This window comes from Mobula birostris, chromosome 5, assembly GCF_030028105.1.
Source record: "Mobula birostris isolate sMobBir1 chromosome 5, sMobBir1.hap1, whole genome shotgun sequence".
NCBI classification, from domain to species: Eukaryota; Metazoa; Chordata; class Chondrichthyes; order Myliobatiformes; family Myliobatidae; genus Mobula; species Mobula birostris.
Genome location: NC_092374.1, coordinates 30,561,827 through 30,578,174, shown reverse-complemented (window position 1 = coordinate 30,578,174; position 16,348 = coordinate 30,561,827). Strand labels below are relative to the sequence as shown.

Genomic DNA, 16,348 nt, shown 5'->3' with positions numbered 1-16,348 from the left:
ATTAAGTTTAAAGGGAGTGTGGGAATTGGGGCCCATAGAGTGTAAAGGGGAGCGTGGGAATTGGGGCCCCTTTGAGGATAAAAGTAGTGATAGAACTCAGGCTCTGTTGAGAATAAAGGGAACATAGACCCAATAAACCTAAAGGGAGTGTGGGAATTAAGACCCAGTGATTATAAAGGAAGTGTGGGGATTAGGACCTTGATTTTAAATGGACCTTGTTAATGGGACCCTGTTGAGTTTGCAGGGAACCCACCGAGTTTAAATCATGTGTGGAAAATGGGATCCAATGGGTTTAAAGGGAATATGGAAACTGGGAACCAATGTGACTAATGGGGGTGTGGGAACTGGGGCCCAGTGGGTTTAATGAATGCAAGAGAATTGGGACCCAGTGGGTTTAATGGGCGCAAGAGAATTGGGACTCAATGATTTTAATAGAAGTGCAGGAACCATGAGCAAATGAATAACGAAAACAATGGAGTGAGTTGAGGGTGCATGGAAACTGGAGATACATGAGAAGAAGCTGGAACCTGGAACAACACACAAAAAGCTGAAGGAACTCAGCGGGTCAGGCTGCATTTGTGAAAGGAAATGAACATTCGACATTTGGGGTTGAGATCCTTCATCTGGGCTGAAACACAGCAGAAATAGTCAGTATGAAAAGGCTCTAGAGCTGGCTGGTGATCAGTCAATCCAGATGGTGGGGGATGGCTGGTTGCCAGACGAGGGGAGTGTGGGAAAAGCACCAGAAGCCGGAAATGACCAAGAGCTGAGAATGATGAAGTCTGATTGGAGAGGAAGGTTGATCTTGGAATAAAGGAGGTGAGGTTGGAAGAATAGAGGGAAGTAGTGGAGAAGGTAACTAATGGGATCAATGTAGATGATGGACATGGAGCAGGTGGAGGAAAAGGGTAGGTAGGTCAGGAGGAGGGAGAAATGGGACAGAGAGAAGCAGTTTGTTGGAAATCGGAGAACTCATGTGCTGATGCTACTGGGTTGCAGACTACCACTGCAGAATATAAGGAGCTGTTCCTCTAGTTTGTGTCTAGCTTCACCCTGGACAGACATCTCCATATGGGAAAAGGGTGAAGAATTAAAATGGCTAACACCCAGGAAATCCAGACAACCCTGGGCGATGGAGCAGAGAGGCTCAGCGAAGCAGTTGTCTAGTTTGTACCTGATGTAGAGGAGGCCACCACGGAGAGGGGAAGATGTGGTTGGTGGTGGGACTATGTTATAACTGGCAGAAGTTACAAAGAATAATTTGCTTGGTGAGGACCAAGAGAACTCTATTTCTTTTCTGTCTGGGCTGTGAGAGGGAGCAGATGTGCTGGAAACAGAGGAGGTACAGGTGAGGTCTCCATCAATACGCTGGGAGGGAAGCCCTGTTTCCTGTAGGAGGAAGACGACATCTTTGGAAATTGGATCCTGGCGAGTTAAATGCCAAACTATTGTGACTTCTGAACAATGGGATAGCAAATTTTTTAAAAGAGTTTTGCCAATTTAAATGGAAATAGATTGTTGTAAGATCAGGGAATTGAGGCCTTTGGGGAAGCTGAACTGCAGAAGAGACCCGGAGACCGATCAGCCGTGGTCACACCCCAATGCAGGACAGATTTGAAGGTTTGAGGGACCTCCTCTTACTCCTCCTTTTTTATGTTCTAAGATGAAGCCAGATGAGCACTTGGACATATTCAGAATTACATCACAAGAACTGTACTCTAATCCGCTGGCTCTGCAAGGCAACAAACACATTTTGTTTATCGCTGGCCATCAAATCTAAACCATAGAACAATGCCTTGCCACACCAGTGTACACAATGACGGGAAAGGGAAGAACCATGGTGATCAAACACATTATCAGCAAGATGGTGGGCAACAGCAACAGTATAAATTCTGCCCAGCTGTTTACAAAAGCAGCTCATCACCAATCTTTTATATTTTAATAAAGTTTAAAGGAAAGAACAAACCTAAAAATTTAGCAACATTTTCCTTTTTTTTGGCCATGTTCATCTCAAGTACAAAGTCAGCATGGGAACAAAAGCCCAGTAGCTCTGCTGCCTTTGCTCGAAGTGGGATCAGCTTTTCAAGAATTCTTGTGTTTGCCTGCCAGTAAAAGAGATTAAAGCAGAGAATTAATCCAGTGATCTAACTTCACATATTTCAAAAGCAAGTTTTAATACAAATATACAGAACAGCAAAACAAGGTCTGCTGAAGTCTCTATAAGTTATTTTCTTTAAAAGAATGGTTTCTTGGCCCTATAAAACATTGCAACCCAAATATATAATACCTTTAACACAGCCAAACCATGGAACACCAGCAAAACAAATCTGCTACTGAGCTACCCAAGGGAAGGTCAGCAGAGGTTTATCTCAGTCAAGAAATTTGCTTTTAAGGAGCAGAGAGGGTTAAAGGAGAGTTTCGGAAAGGGAATTCCAGGTATTTGGCAACTGCACCAAGCTGCAAGTGATATTGGGAGCACACAAAAGATCAGGAGAGGTTCTGGGAATATGGAGAAGAAGGGAGAGTATGGAGAAGGGGGTGGGAGGGCTCTCCCCTTACTGGTTTTTCTCCTGGAACCTACCAGCCTTCTCCTTCCCACCCTCCCCCCACCTTCTTTATAGGGCCTCTGCCCCTTCCACCTACAGTCCTGATGAAGGGTTCTGGCCCGAAACGTCGACCAATATATTCCACTGATGCTGCCTGACCTGCTGAATTCCTCCAGTGTGTTGTGAGTGTTGCTTTGACCCCAGCATCTGCAGATTATTTTGTGTTTAGAGAAGGGGGTGGGAGGGTAGGGGGAATAGAGAAGGGGGGTTGAGATGGTGGGGGGGAATAGAGAAGGGGGTTGAGATGGTGGGGGGGAATAGAGAAGGGGGGTTGAGATGGTGGGGGGAATAGAGAAGGGGGGTTGAGATGGTGGGGGGGAATAGAGAAGGGGGGTTGAGATGGTGGGGGGAATAGAGAAGGGGGGTTGAGATGGTGGGGGGGAATAGAGAAGGGGGGTTGAGATGGTGGGGGGGAATAGAGAAGGGGGGTTGAGATGGTGGGGGGGAATAGAGAAGGGGGGTTGAGATGGTGGGGGGAATAGAGAAGGCGGTTGAGATGGTGGGGGGGAATAGAGAAGGGGGGTTGAGATGGTGGGGGGAATAGAGAAGGCGGTTGAGATGGTGGGGGGGAGAAGGCGGTTGAGATGGTGGGGGGAGATAGGGGGGCAGTTGGGAGGCTAGGAGAGGATAGAGAGGGGGCTTCCCATGGTGGGAGAGTCTAGGACAAGGGGGCATAGCCTCAGGATAGAGGAGTACCCTTTCAAAACAGATGCAGAGAAATTTCTTTAGCCAAAGGGTGGCGAATTTGTGGAATTTGTTGTCATATGCAGCTATGGAGGCCAAGTCACTGGGCGTATTTAAAGCAGAGATTGATAGGTTCTTGATTGGACATGGCATCAAAGGTTACCGGGAGAAGGCTGGGAACTGGGGTTGAGGAGGAGATAGAAAAAAGCATCATCCATGATTGAATGGCAGAGCAGGCTCGATGGGCCAGATGGCCTAATTCTGCTCCTATGTCTTATGGGGATGGGAGGGCAGTGGGGGATAGAATGGTAGGGGGAGACGGAGAGGGGGTTACGAGGGTAAGGGGGAAATAGAGGGGGTGGGAGGGTAGGGGATAGAGAGGGGATGGTAGGGAGGGTGTAGAGGAGTGTGTTGGGGGGATTGGCACAGGAGAGGTTACAGAGGAGGGGGGTAAGAAATATGGCATTATTAATTCAATTAAGACGGATAATAAATGGCGTTTCTATAGTTGAGCAGATAGCAGGTGTCTGCAACCCTATTCTTGGTCTAAGGCACAGTTTCAGCTGTGCAATTTATCCACTGCTCCAGTTGACCTGGCCCAGTAACTTAAAATAATTAATAGCCTTTTTTTTAATGAGTTGTAAATTTCTCCTACAGGCCATCAGGTCAAGTAAAATTACTGCAGATTAAATTGATCTTACTTTCCAGCTGCTAATAGTCATAAATAGATTCTGGCTACACATGAAATCTGTCGGATAAAATTTCACATGATGACCTGGAAGACTTGCAACATTTGCATGGTATACTGACAGACATTTCAAAAAATAACTGGCTCTGTTGGTTATAAACAGCACCAACTCACATCCCTCTGAAATTTTAAAGTGTTCTAAAGGACCTTCAATTTCTAGGTGAAAAAAATCTGGAATTCCTTATAAATTCAAGCACTCTACAACCAAAACAATCCTCTTTAAGCATTTGAAGTATCTGTAACATAAAAGTTTTTGTTTACTTTAAATCCCCATGGGGTGCACAGGATGAAATTTGACGGGAATAAAATTAATCTCTGTAAATGAGTTTAGTTGGGAATTTTTCTTACATCTTTACATCTGGAATAAAAAGCTGTTTCCATTTTTCTTCTGGTTTCTGGGATATAGCATTCTTTAATTGTTAGCATGTAATGGGGGTACTTCAATGTCAACTTGTATTTATCATCATCTGTCTTCTCCAAATCACCAAGAAAGTCTTCAGGGAGGCCACCTAAAGTAGAATTTGAGGCAATTTTACCACTGTATGTAATAACTAGTAACAAGAAGAAATAAACACATTAACGTCACTGAGTAAGTAGCAGCTAAAATTAGACCATAATAATGTACATTTGATATGACACTCTATATCAAAGGATACCATTCTGGCACAGATAGTTAAACTTTTTTTTCCCCAAAAGATTAAGTATTAGCTTTATTTGTCACATGTACAATGAAGCATTGAAACATACACTGAAATGTGTCATTTGTGTCAGAACAAATCAGCAAGGATTGTGCTGGGGGCAGCCTGCAAGTGTTGTTTTATTTGTCATCAAAACATACAGCGAAGTGTGTGGTTTGTATCAATGACCTCAACACCGCCCAAGATGTGGGCTATTCCCAGCATAAGTGTCACAGTGAGGGGTGGGCTCAGGTGGTGGGTAGGAAGATGGAAAAGAAGAAAAAGCACCTGAAGGCTTCTTCCTCTCCACCTCTCCCCGCAACCCCCCCACCCCCCACGGGGAAGGAGTGAGTGGTTATTGTAGATCTGAGCTCAGAGGGCCCTGTGCTCCTGAGATCCAGCAAGAGCCTGGGGAAGTCAGGGGAGGGGAAGTGGTGCCAGAGACTGAGGATGCCTCTGAAATGGAGGACAGTGTGCCTCAGCATATCAGCGGCCTGAAAGGACGGAGGGATGTGTCCACTGAGCCTGGAGATCAGTGGCCACAAGAGGAGAATTTACTCCTGGTAAAGGCCGTATGCACGGAGTATGTCCTCTCAGGGCTAGAGGATAGCCCTGTCATACAGGAGCCCACTGCTGGGGTGGCATCTCCTGAACATGCATCGTCAGGGCTGGTGAGCGGTGACACTGTAGGGGGGCCATGTGGGGAGGCAGACCTGCCTTCAGTTGTGACTGTGTACTCAGAACACGTATTCCCTGGGGAGGGGCAAAGCCCTGTAGAACAGGGGTCGCCTGTGGGTACAGCGTCCCCAGTGGGATTGGTTTCCCAGATTGTCGCCTCAATTGAGGCCAAGTTCCCAGCTGAGGAGCATCTAGTTCACGAGGGGAACTGGAACAACCCCAGATGTGTACGCCCCTGAGCCTGGCCTGTTGCGAGAGGTGCCCATGTTGCTGGGGTCCATAGATCACAGCGAGTGTGTTATCCTGGGAGGTGATTTCAATTGGACCCTCGAGGAGAGAGATCACATTGGTCTCCAGAGTAGTCAAGCATCAGTAAAAAGTTAAGGGAGTGGGTAGTATCCTCTAACTTGGTTAATGTCTGATGGAACCTTCACTCTGACCTCCGTGCTTTCTCAAGGAGTAAAAAGGGGGGTGGAGGCCCACGGATTGATTAACTGTACATCTCCAGGAGTTGGCTGGCTCCATCAGCCAGTTGTGTGCTCGGACCGGCATCTGGTGTGGGCAGAGCTTGAAGCGCTGCCTGCACGGGAGGGGTCCGTGTACTGCCATTTCAACGTCTGGCTGCTGGAGGATGGATTTGCTCCGTCAGTTTTGGGGGAGCTGGCAGGAAGAACAGGGGAATTTCCCCTCCCTGAGGCTCTGGTGGGATGTGGCCAAGGCACACATCTGACTGTGCTCCCAGGAATACGCTCATATACCAGATATCCTGCTACCTTTGGAAAAGCTGACCAGGGCTCTCAACCGGCTGCAGACAGGACTAGATGGGTGGCCAGCTAAATTTCTCCAGGCTTTCTGGGACAGTCTAGGGGTTGATAAGGCAAGGGTATTGGGGGGGAAAGCCTGGCGACGAGCGAGATGCTCCTCTCTTGGTGCAGAGCAGTTGTAGTCCTGCTGCCAAAGATGGGGGAATCTCTGTTTCCTATGGAATTGGCACCCAGTATCTCTCCTCTGTGCAGAGTATAAAATCTTTGCCCAGGCAATGTCCAGTCATCTGTGTTCTACGCTGGCTCAAGTGCTCCACCCTGACTAGTCCTACACAGACCCAGGACAGTCCATCCCGGATAATATCTAGCTCGTCCGGAATCTGATTCACCTGTGCCAAGAGGCTGGTCTGCCAGTCGATTTTCTCTGCTCTGACCAGGAGAAGGCTTTTGGGACCCTGCAAGCATTCGGGCTCGGGCCACATTTTGTAGCCTGCATCCAACTGTTGTACACTGCTGTGAGTGACTCTTTAAAGTTTATGGGTCCTTGACAACGGCCTTGTACTTTGGGAGGTGGGGTGCATCCAGGGTGCCCTATGTGCCTCCAGAATGAGGGGTCACAGTTTGAGGATGAAGGGGAAGCCTTTTAGGACCGAGATTAGGAAAAACTTCTTCACACAGAGAGTGGTGAATCTGTGGAATTCTCTGCCACAGGAAACAGTTGAGGCCAGTTCATTGGCTATATTTAAGAGGGAGTTAGATATGGCCCTTGTGGCTAAAGGGATCAGGGGGTATGGAGAGAAGGCAGGTACAGGGTTCCGAGTTGGATGATCAGCCATATACATACTGAATGGCGGTGCAGGCTTGAAGAGCCGAATGGCCTACTCCTGCATCTATTTTCTATGTTTCTATGTCAGGACAGTTGTACTCTGTTTGCACGGAGCCATTCCTGTGCTTTCCCCATAAGAGATTAATGGGTTTGGTGCTACGTGAACCAGACATGAAGGTCGTCCTTTCGGCTTACGAGAATGACATCCTCCTCGTGGTCACCAACTCTGTTGACTTGCAGAGGATGTGAGACTGCCAGCCGATCTCGGTCGCGTCCTCTGCAAGGGTCAATTGGGAAAACTGGTGGGTCAGTGGCAGCTGGACGGCCGACCGGAGGGGTTGAGACTCTGTGTTTTTGAGCACCATGCACCTCCTCTACTTGGGGGGTTTATCTGAGCTTGACGGAGGAGGCCTGGCTGGCAAACTGGCAGGATTTGGAGACAAAGATCTCTGCCCGGCTGGGACTCTGGCCAGGACTCCTTCATGCAATCTTATACCAGGGAAGAGGATTGGTTATAAATTAGCTGGTCACCTCCATGATATGGGACCAGCTGATTACTTTAGTTCCGCACACTTCCTTTGTCCTCAGGACCCAGAAGAGGCTGGTGGACTTCTTCTGGGGCAGTAGGAGGCATCAGGTTTCTGCTGCAGTCCCGAGTCTTCTGATTGCGCAGGGTGGTCAGTCAATGGTGTGCGTGCACACACGTCTGGTGGCTCTCTGCCTCAGGACCCTGCAGAGATACCTGCCCTCCGAGACGGCACGCGCTGGCGACGCACTTTCTTCGCTAGTGACACTGCCTGCAGGAGGGCACGTGGCTTCCAGCAGACAGCATCGGCTGCGCCGCTTTGAGTGAACTGGCTTGCTTTTACCGAGAGCTGTTGAGGGTATGGGGTCTAGTCTCATGCAGACGGGGTGCTCCTGAGCTGACGCTCCAGCTGTGAAGGGGACTAGCCCCCATCCTATCATGGTGGGTGTCGGGGGGCTCGGGGAAGTGGAGGGATTCTGGCCGCGACGCCACCTGATGGTCAGGAAGTGCTTGTCAAACCCAGGCCTTGGGATGCCACGCGGGAGAGGGTCCCACATGACGTGAGCCATCTCACGGTGATGTCTACCGTACCCTTCCGTGATGCTCCAAAGTGTTTCTTGTACAGGCTGCTCTTGCATACCTTTCACTTCCTTGCCTTCGTCTGCTGACCAGACTCACCTTGGCAGTCTGTTTTATCATCTGGCAGCAGAGGAGGACCCCAGTGGAAATCTCTTTATGCAGCGGTCCTTCCCCTGTTATTGGGCACCTGGGATGGAAGGTGTTGCATAGGGCAGTACTGTGCAATAGGTTCACTGACATCACGTCCACCTGTCCATTCTGTGGCCGGGAGCAGTCGGTGTACCACGCTGATATGGAGTGTGAGAGGTTGCAGCCCCAGTTTGAGTATCTGAAGGGGCTGCTGCTCAGGTTCTGGTTGCATTTCAGCCCCGCGCTCCTGATATACGGGCACCCAGCACAGAAGGGGGTGGGTCGTGAGGAGAATCTGCGGGTGAGTTTGCTCCTGGGCCCAGCCCAGATAGCCACTCATGAGCCTAGGTGGCGGACAGTCAAGGGCACTGCCAGGGCCAACTGCCTGCCCCTCTTCCGAGGATACATTCGTGCTCAGCTATTCATGGAAGAAACCCATACAGTCACTGGGGAAGATGTATGAACTCCTTACAGACAGCAGCGGGAATTGAACACCGATTGGTGATCAGTGGTGCTGTAAAGCAACTGCACGGACTACTAATCCACTGCGCACCCGAAGTACTGTGTAATAGCGAACAGGTTTCAGTCCTGAGCTCTGGTGCTATCTGAACGAAATGTGCACCTTCTCCCTGTGACTGGAAGGGCTTCCCCTGGGTGTTCCCATCTCCTTCCACATACTACTGATGTGCCGACTGTCAGATTAGTAGGGCACTGTAAACCGCCTCTGATCTGTCAGGGGTTCTAGTCTCTGCAGGCGGGGCTGGAGGGGGGCAGATCGACATAAATGAAGATGAAGAATAAATACCAGTTTAGGATTAGTGCAGACAGTTGCTTTATAGTCGGCACAGATTTGATGGAACTTTCATGCTCTAAGACTCAAAAAGATTGAGTCTGACATTCCCTAAATACAAATCAACATTCTATGCATCATAAAAATGACAAGGGCTTTGCATGCTAAGTTCTCCCCCTTCCTTGTTGGGTTGCCATGACACCATTCACTACATCACACCTCTTGGAGGCAACCACAGTGTGTAAGCCGTAATGAGTGACAGCATGCTACTCAATCCTGAGGCAGATTCCACCCATGATCCTACTTGCCCTTGATACCTTTTGCCATGTAAACCTTGTGTTGGTTTCAAATGCACATACAGTAATCTAAACTTCCTAACAGGTTAAGGTGAAAATTGAAATGCTTAAGGGGAACTTCTTCACTCAGAGGGGGTGCGAGTTACCAGCAGAAGTGGTGGACGCGGGTTCAGCTGTAATATTTAAGAGAAGTTTGGGTAGGCACATGGACAGGAGTACTATGGAGAGCTATGGTCCAGGTGCAGGTCAATGGGACTAGGCAGGATAACAGTTAAGCACAGATCGAGGGGCCCGTTTGTGTGTTGTAGCGCTCTGTGACGCTAAATGACAATTTTCTCCTCTCCATCATAAGGATACTTAAATGTTCACCTGTCCGTTTAATTAGTTCATCATTAAAAAAGTTTGAAATTTCTTTACATAATCTCAGCAAAATTAAGTTTCTATGCTGTTCTGTCCTAAATCATACACCATGAAGTAATACTGGACAACATTTTCCCCCCTTCTCAATTGGGATTGTCTTTTTCTTTGCTTAACATCTGCAGTTTCGAGCATAACTTATGTGAATAGCAAACTTTATGCTGCATTCTTAGACTTACTTTCTTTCCTTGAATGTAAATCCTAAAGAGAAGCTTTAAGCCTGGGCAATATAGTCACTGCATTAGGAAGATTAGGTTTGCTGCATCAAATGAAATAAGATTTCACATCTCAGTAAAATAATGTATGCAAGAAAATTACCCAACCATGACTCATACCCAGCTCATCCCTGGTGAACAGAAGAATGGTAGTGTCTTCGTTGAGATTTTTCATGAATTCAATACAGAGTTCACTGATTTGCTTTTTGGTATCTTTGAGTTCCTTCATAATAAAACATAATACGTTAATCGTACTTTTAATTTTTGAACTTAATAAAACAACATGGATGCTGAATTAAACTGAATTCATATCTTCTGAATTTTGAAGCTGCCCATCTATATAAATCTGAACCAGATCCAATGTTACTGATCCAATGTTACCTTAATAATTATAATTCTTCTCGTTCTAAGCAATGAAGCGGAAGATGATCATCATCAGAACTATGAAACTTACTGACTGGATTTTATTTGGCAGGTGTAATCCATTTCGTTGTCCTAGTTTCAGCAGTCTCTCCATATATCGCTTGGCTTCTGGTTTCAAGGCCTTGGGGTTGATTCTTTCCTGCAATTATGTCCGAACCAGGAATTAATTTCCAGTTTTGAAAGCAGGGCTAATTCAAATGTAGGTAATCAAAGAACAGCCTGATATAAAGCACCTTGCACTCACTGAGAAAGCAGCTCTTCAAATTTCAAAAAAAGCCCAGCAGGGGGAAAAACTCCTGTAGCTCTTTGAACTGCAGAGCTGGAGAGTGTGAAAAGGTGTAATTCTGCACCACTTACCTGCTGGGATTAGAGCCAAACAGTACAGGTGTGTTATCAATACAAAGAAGATTTGCCTTTGTATTGAACAGTTCACAACCTTACGAGTTTTAAAGCCATGGTTGTGGTATGAGAAAAACAGCAACCGAAGTTTCTCAGTCAACAAGAATAATGTTGGCTGAGAGGTAAATATCAAGCAGGACAATGGAAGTAACCACCCTCCTCTGCTTTAAATTGTATCAGAACTTATTGCCCGCCTAGGCCTGAGTCGACGTAGTAGTAGTAGATCTTATTGTCCATCCAACAGAGCAGACAGAGCCTCTGTTTGACACCTCATCCAAAAGACAGTGCTAGGAGTACTAAAGAGTCAAACCCCAAGGAACAACAAGTATGTCACCTGTTGAGGTTATGGAAAAAGATTCTTTTCTTCATTAAATGTACTAAAACATTTGCCTTAGTCACATTGTTATTCTGAAGTATTCTAACACTTGGTTGAGCGCAGTTCCAAAAATGCTCAAGCTTCACATCGTCCAATCAGTGGGATTTGCCATCCATGGCCAACTTAATACACGATTGTCCAAAAAAGAATGGCTCAAGATATCCAGACGTGTGCTCTTTAGAGTTTAGGGAAATGATGAGTGGTCTCATTGAAACACAGAAAACCACAAGTGGGCATTATAGTTGATAAGATTACCATTAGTAGGACAGTCTCAAACGAGGGACTTACAAATTAAGGGAGAGAACATGTAAAATTGTGCAGGAATTTCTTATTGTAGAATTGCTGGAATTCTCTACCCTAGAAAGTTGTGGAGGCTAGATAACTGAAGGTATTTAAAGGGAAGGTATACCATTTTTTTCCCCAAATGATTAGGGAACTGAAGGCTTTGTGGAACAGGTACACAAAAAGACAGATCTGCCATGACCATGTGGAGTGGTGGGGCAGAATTGAAGGGCTATGTAGCACACTCTTGCCCCTACCTTCTTGTGCTCCCTCTACCACCGCCACTTTGTAGCTTCCGAGTACACCATTCATAAACTGCAAAGGCATCACTTGACAATTGCAACAGGGTCTCATCATCAAAAACAAATTCAACACTGTTCCAAAATACTGGAGCTCTCCCCTAACAGAGCCCTGGGAAAAAGACTGATCTGAAGAAATGCTGCTTCAAAAAGGAATCAAATATCTTCTCACAAATGATTGGAGATAAATAACAAATGCTAGTTTTACATCCACATCACTCAGTAAAAGAAGATTATGTACATCAATGTGAAAAAACATCCTTCCGAACTTATCCAACAATACTTTTAATAAATAACACAGCCACCACTATTAAAAGTTGAATGAATAAGCTGATTTGACAGGCATAGTTAGGGCAACAAGTCGTAATCTTTTCTCCAGGGTAAGGACGTTGAACATCAGAGGATATGTGGTTTTGGGGGGGGGGGGGGGTTGTATTTAAAGCTGATGTGAGGGGCAAGATTTTTTTTGTATTACAGAGTGGTAGGTAGCTGGAATGGAGTGGGAGAGTGGAAGCAGGTAATTTGGTGGACACATAACTCCGAAGACAATACAAGGATATGAAATGTACACAGGAGGAGGAATTTAGTATAAATTGGCATCAAGATTGGCACAAATCGTGGGTTAAATGGTCCGCCTAGTGCTGTATTGTTCTATGTTTATCTTCACATGCAGATTGACTATACTTTTGGTGGATAGATTAAGGCTGAACATTGATTGCAGAGCAACATGTGATATGGATTTCTAACTGGATATTTCAAGCTTCTGCCTATTGGGCATAATGCGCTACAGTGTCCTCTACCATGCATAAACATAATTTTACTTTGAGTAAGAAAATTAAACCATTTCCCCCTTGTTAATAGGAGAAAAATCATTGTAATGCTGCACTTGTTCACCAAAGTCAAGGCACAGCTACCTAAACGTTTTACAAAGCATTCACCTGAAGAGCCACAAGCCGTTGAAACACATCACTTCTCATGGACATGTCCACATCAAACTCTGAAAGCTTCTTATCTGCCTCAGTGCTGGCAGCACGCACATCTTCATGTTGAGAGACATACCTCAGAAAAATCAAATTTCTTTGTTCCACTTGAAGATAAAAGAAAGATACAGATTATTTTAAACAGTATTTTAATAATGTAGCTAAAGAAAATACAAATTGACAAAAATATTTTGCTCCAAACTGGGATTGGAGAATTGTGTACAGACAAAAGATTTCCATGTCTAAGCTTCCTCATAACTTCACACAATTGTCTCAAAGCACTTCATACAATATTCTGAAGTGTACTGATTGTCCAATGAGCTAGAAAGGCTATCACTTTACCAAGCTTCAAATTAGTTGTGTTTATTTAATAAAGTAAACAAAATCAGATACTTGACAACCTTTCTTCAAGTTAAGTCAACAGAAAAGATAGCCTGAGCTCAAGTTAAGCAATATTAACTCGGATGTACGAAACAAAGTAGTACGAGAAGGAAATAAGATGTTCTAAGTTTGAACTTGTATTTCTATAAACTAAATAATCTTTCAACTGCAACATTAGTAAATGTGCAATTGATTTTTTGTCTGAATTTATTTAAATAAAAATTCTCCAAAAGAAACTGTATTTTGCATTATGTTGTCATCCTAATTTGCCAAAGGAGTTACCCTAAATGCAATGACTCTAATGAACAAGCAGTTTACAAAGTTGCCAGAGCTTTCTGGAGAGGCGCAGTTTTAAAATGTGCATTTATAGTTATGGAATCTAGAGTTTAACTAAGGAAGAACAAGGAAAGTAAGTCCAGGAATGTTCGGAAAGCATGAGTAGGGAGGCTTGAAAAGGAAACTGTTGACCATATTACACAAGGATAGTTTGTTGTGATGATAAATAATTTACATAATTCTTAGGTGTAGTAAAATGTTCTAATATTTGTTTTCCAAGGACTGAGAGGGACAAATGTTCTTAAATATTGTGAGAAGGATATGCACAATCATGGATAAACTACTTTTTCACTCAATTTATCCACATTTCATGCAAGGGAGCAATAATTTCTGGGAATCAAGTTGTGTTTGAGACAAATTCCATCTCTGAAAATGTGCTCAAAAGGTAATCACCACCCAAGAATGGGACCTCATACAAAACAGTAAGATCTCGCCAAAGGTATTCCTCCAAACTTCAAACCTGGAATGAAAGGGTTCCGGGGTTCAAATAGTGCCCATAGCTGGACAAAAAGTTTTTAAAAAGGTCTGATACAGAAGGCTATTCTTGAAATTCTTAGAGAAGGATTAAAAAAATGACATACTAAATTAAGCCATTTATAGGTCAGTTAGACTGACAATAGAAGTAGAGTAAAGCTAGAAATTATTAATTGGATGGTTGGATCAAGGCATTTAAAAGATCATACAATGATAGTCAACACAGACTGACAAAAGACATGAAAACGAAACAGAAAATGTTGGAAATAATCATTGAACTAAATGTTGATTTCCTTCTCTCCACAACTGCTGCCTGCACTGCAACAAAGACCCATTAGATTGATTTCTAGGGCAAGTGGGAAGTGTTCTACAGAGACCATTTTGTGCTTCAAACTTCCACAGATAGTTTCACATAAAAGTCTTTGCTGCTAGATGGCTGTTACTCCAGAATAAGGAATTTAGATTTTGGTTACACAGAATGAGGGATCAGTTAATCAGAGCTCAAATGAGGAGACATTTCTTCACTTAGAGCAAGGGTGGCCAACCTTTTACATTCCATGCGTCAATTTTTTCACGCACGAGTTCAGATGCGCCATACATCTCTTGTACCCCCATTCAATTCTTGTAAAAATAGGTTAATACAGAACTTATGCATGAAAAAAAAATCGCATCTGAACTCGACACAGAGTGTTGAGAGTTTTCAGAATTTTCTTCCTTGGAATACCATGGATGCTGAGTTGAGTATATTTGAGATAGAAGGCGATGGATATTTAGGCATGGAGCCAATGATGGTGGAGTTAAAGATCAGTCACGATCTTATTGAATTTTTGGATCAGCTTTAAAAAGAGCCATAGAGACTATTCTTAATCACTTTATACCCTGGCTATGTTTTCAGCTTACCACAACACACCAACACACAGGCTCTCTTCACCAAATCATACATTGATCTCTTCCTTGCAAAAGTTCAAAGTAACCCCATTATCAAAATACATACAAGTCATCATAAACTAATCCAAGATTCATTTTCTTGCAGGCATTCACAATAGCACAAAATACAACAGAGTCAAGGAAAAACTACATACAAACCAAACAAGGACTGATAAACAACCAATGTGCAAAAGATGAACTGGGTAAATACAAAAAAAATTAGCAAATAATAATGAATAAATAAATAATACTAAGAATACATCTCTGACAGCATCTCCTTCTCAACATAGTCACACTCTCCATCCCTCTAACCTCTCCTTCAAGAAACCTCCTTTACTTCTTCTTCCAACAAAATCCATCATGAGGAGCAGGGCGATGGTCTGATGTCCCATCCCAGCTGACTTTCACTTGCTCTGTAGTGGACCAAGAGAAGGATACCCCTGTTTGTTCCCACTTGGAGACAGAATGTGTCAGATAATCAACTTTGTGATGGCCTTACACTAAGTTACAAATGCAAACTTGAATACAGTAGCAGTGCACCCACAGCCCTCTTCATTAAAGTGTGCCATGGACTCACAATCCTTCGAGTGAAGAAACTCAAATCAAGACTCTGATTTTATTTACTGTCTGACAACTTACCAACATATTCATTCTCCACATTTGCTAAAACCTTTAATGAGTTTTCATATGTAACTTCTCCAATATCTAAGGTTCCAACACTGTCGTACACTTGCAAGGTTCTGTGAATGAGAGCATCTGTCCGAGTCCTGACTTGATCTGCTGTCAAATCCCATTGCAACTTATTGACGTCCATTTATTCTTTTGGAGTTGAAAACAACTTCTGAAGTTAGAGTAACAAAGGTCTGAAAATAGAAACTTAAAATAAACCAATAAAACTTTTCACACTGATAAAGATTCTGTAATAATAACTCACACACACAAAATTAATTGCAGTGGATCATGTTACTTCGTAATTTTAGCCAGAGTACATTGCTTTATATGAAGCTGTACTTCTCTGGGGGTTTAGTGAATAAGTGCACTCCACAATGAGGTTGATTCTTTCAACTTTTAAGGCTGAAATATAACTTGCTGCCAATCTCGATAACCATACCAAATTAAAAACCATGACAATTGGCCACTGTAATCAGGCTGCTCAAAAAGCATCAATTATAGCAGTTACTCCAGACTGAGTGGCAGGGTGGAGATATGTTTCTACAAAGGAGGTGTAAGGTGTTCTTTCCCTCCATGAGCCTGCAGGTCACTTTTGGCAAAGGTGTAGCATCTGCTTAGCACCCCCCTCCCCCCCAACCAATCAGGGTCCGTGAAGCCATGGGAGCAGGTGGCGGATGGTCATATGAGCGTTGGTGCATATCACAAGTTCTGGCTATGTGGCCAGTGACACCAGGCAGACAATCTCTGAAGAGCATTGACAGTGGCTAGGGTCACCTGTCTTGTAAAGACACTACTCAGAAAAGGCAATGGCAAACCATCCCTGTAGAAAAATTTGCCAAGAGCAATCATGGTCATGGGAATCTG

General features: G+C 44.4%; 1 protein-coding gene across 12 annotated transcripts in view; it reads right to left on the bottom strand.

Moving 5' to 3' along the window:
* Positions 1-16,348, bottom strand: part of LOC140197595 (neurolysin, mitochondrial-like) — a 56,251-nt gene that overhangs the window by 24,843 nt on the left and 15,060 nt on the right. For 7 of the 12 annotated variants that reach the window (XR_011885970.1, XM_072257785.1, XM_072257784.1 and 4 more), the window contains 6 exons: positions 15,452-15,675; positions 12,653-12,801; positions 10,390-10,497; positions 10,044-10,158; positions 4,387-4,547; positions 1,967-2,102 (listed from right to left, as the gene is read on the bottom strand). Coding sequence is in view for 11 of the 12 variants with exons in the window: in XM_072257785.1 (XP_072113886.1) it covers positions 1,967-2,102; positions 4,387-4,547; positions 10,044-10,158; positions 10,390-10,497; positions 12,653-12,801; positions 15,452-15,626 (844 nt within the window). In the remaining variant the exon portion in view is untranslated. Of the gene's footprint in view, positions 1-1,966; positions 2,103-4,386; positions 4,548-10,043; positions 10,159-10,389; positions 10,498-12,652; positions 12,802-15,451; positions 15,689-16,348 lie in introns of all 12 variants that reach the window. The other 5 variants (XM_072257779.1, XM_072257778.1, XM_072257781.1 and 2 more) reach the window with 3 other exon arrangements.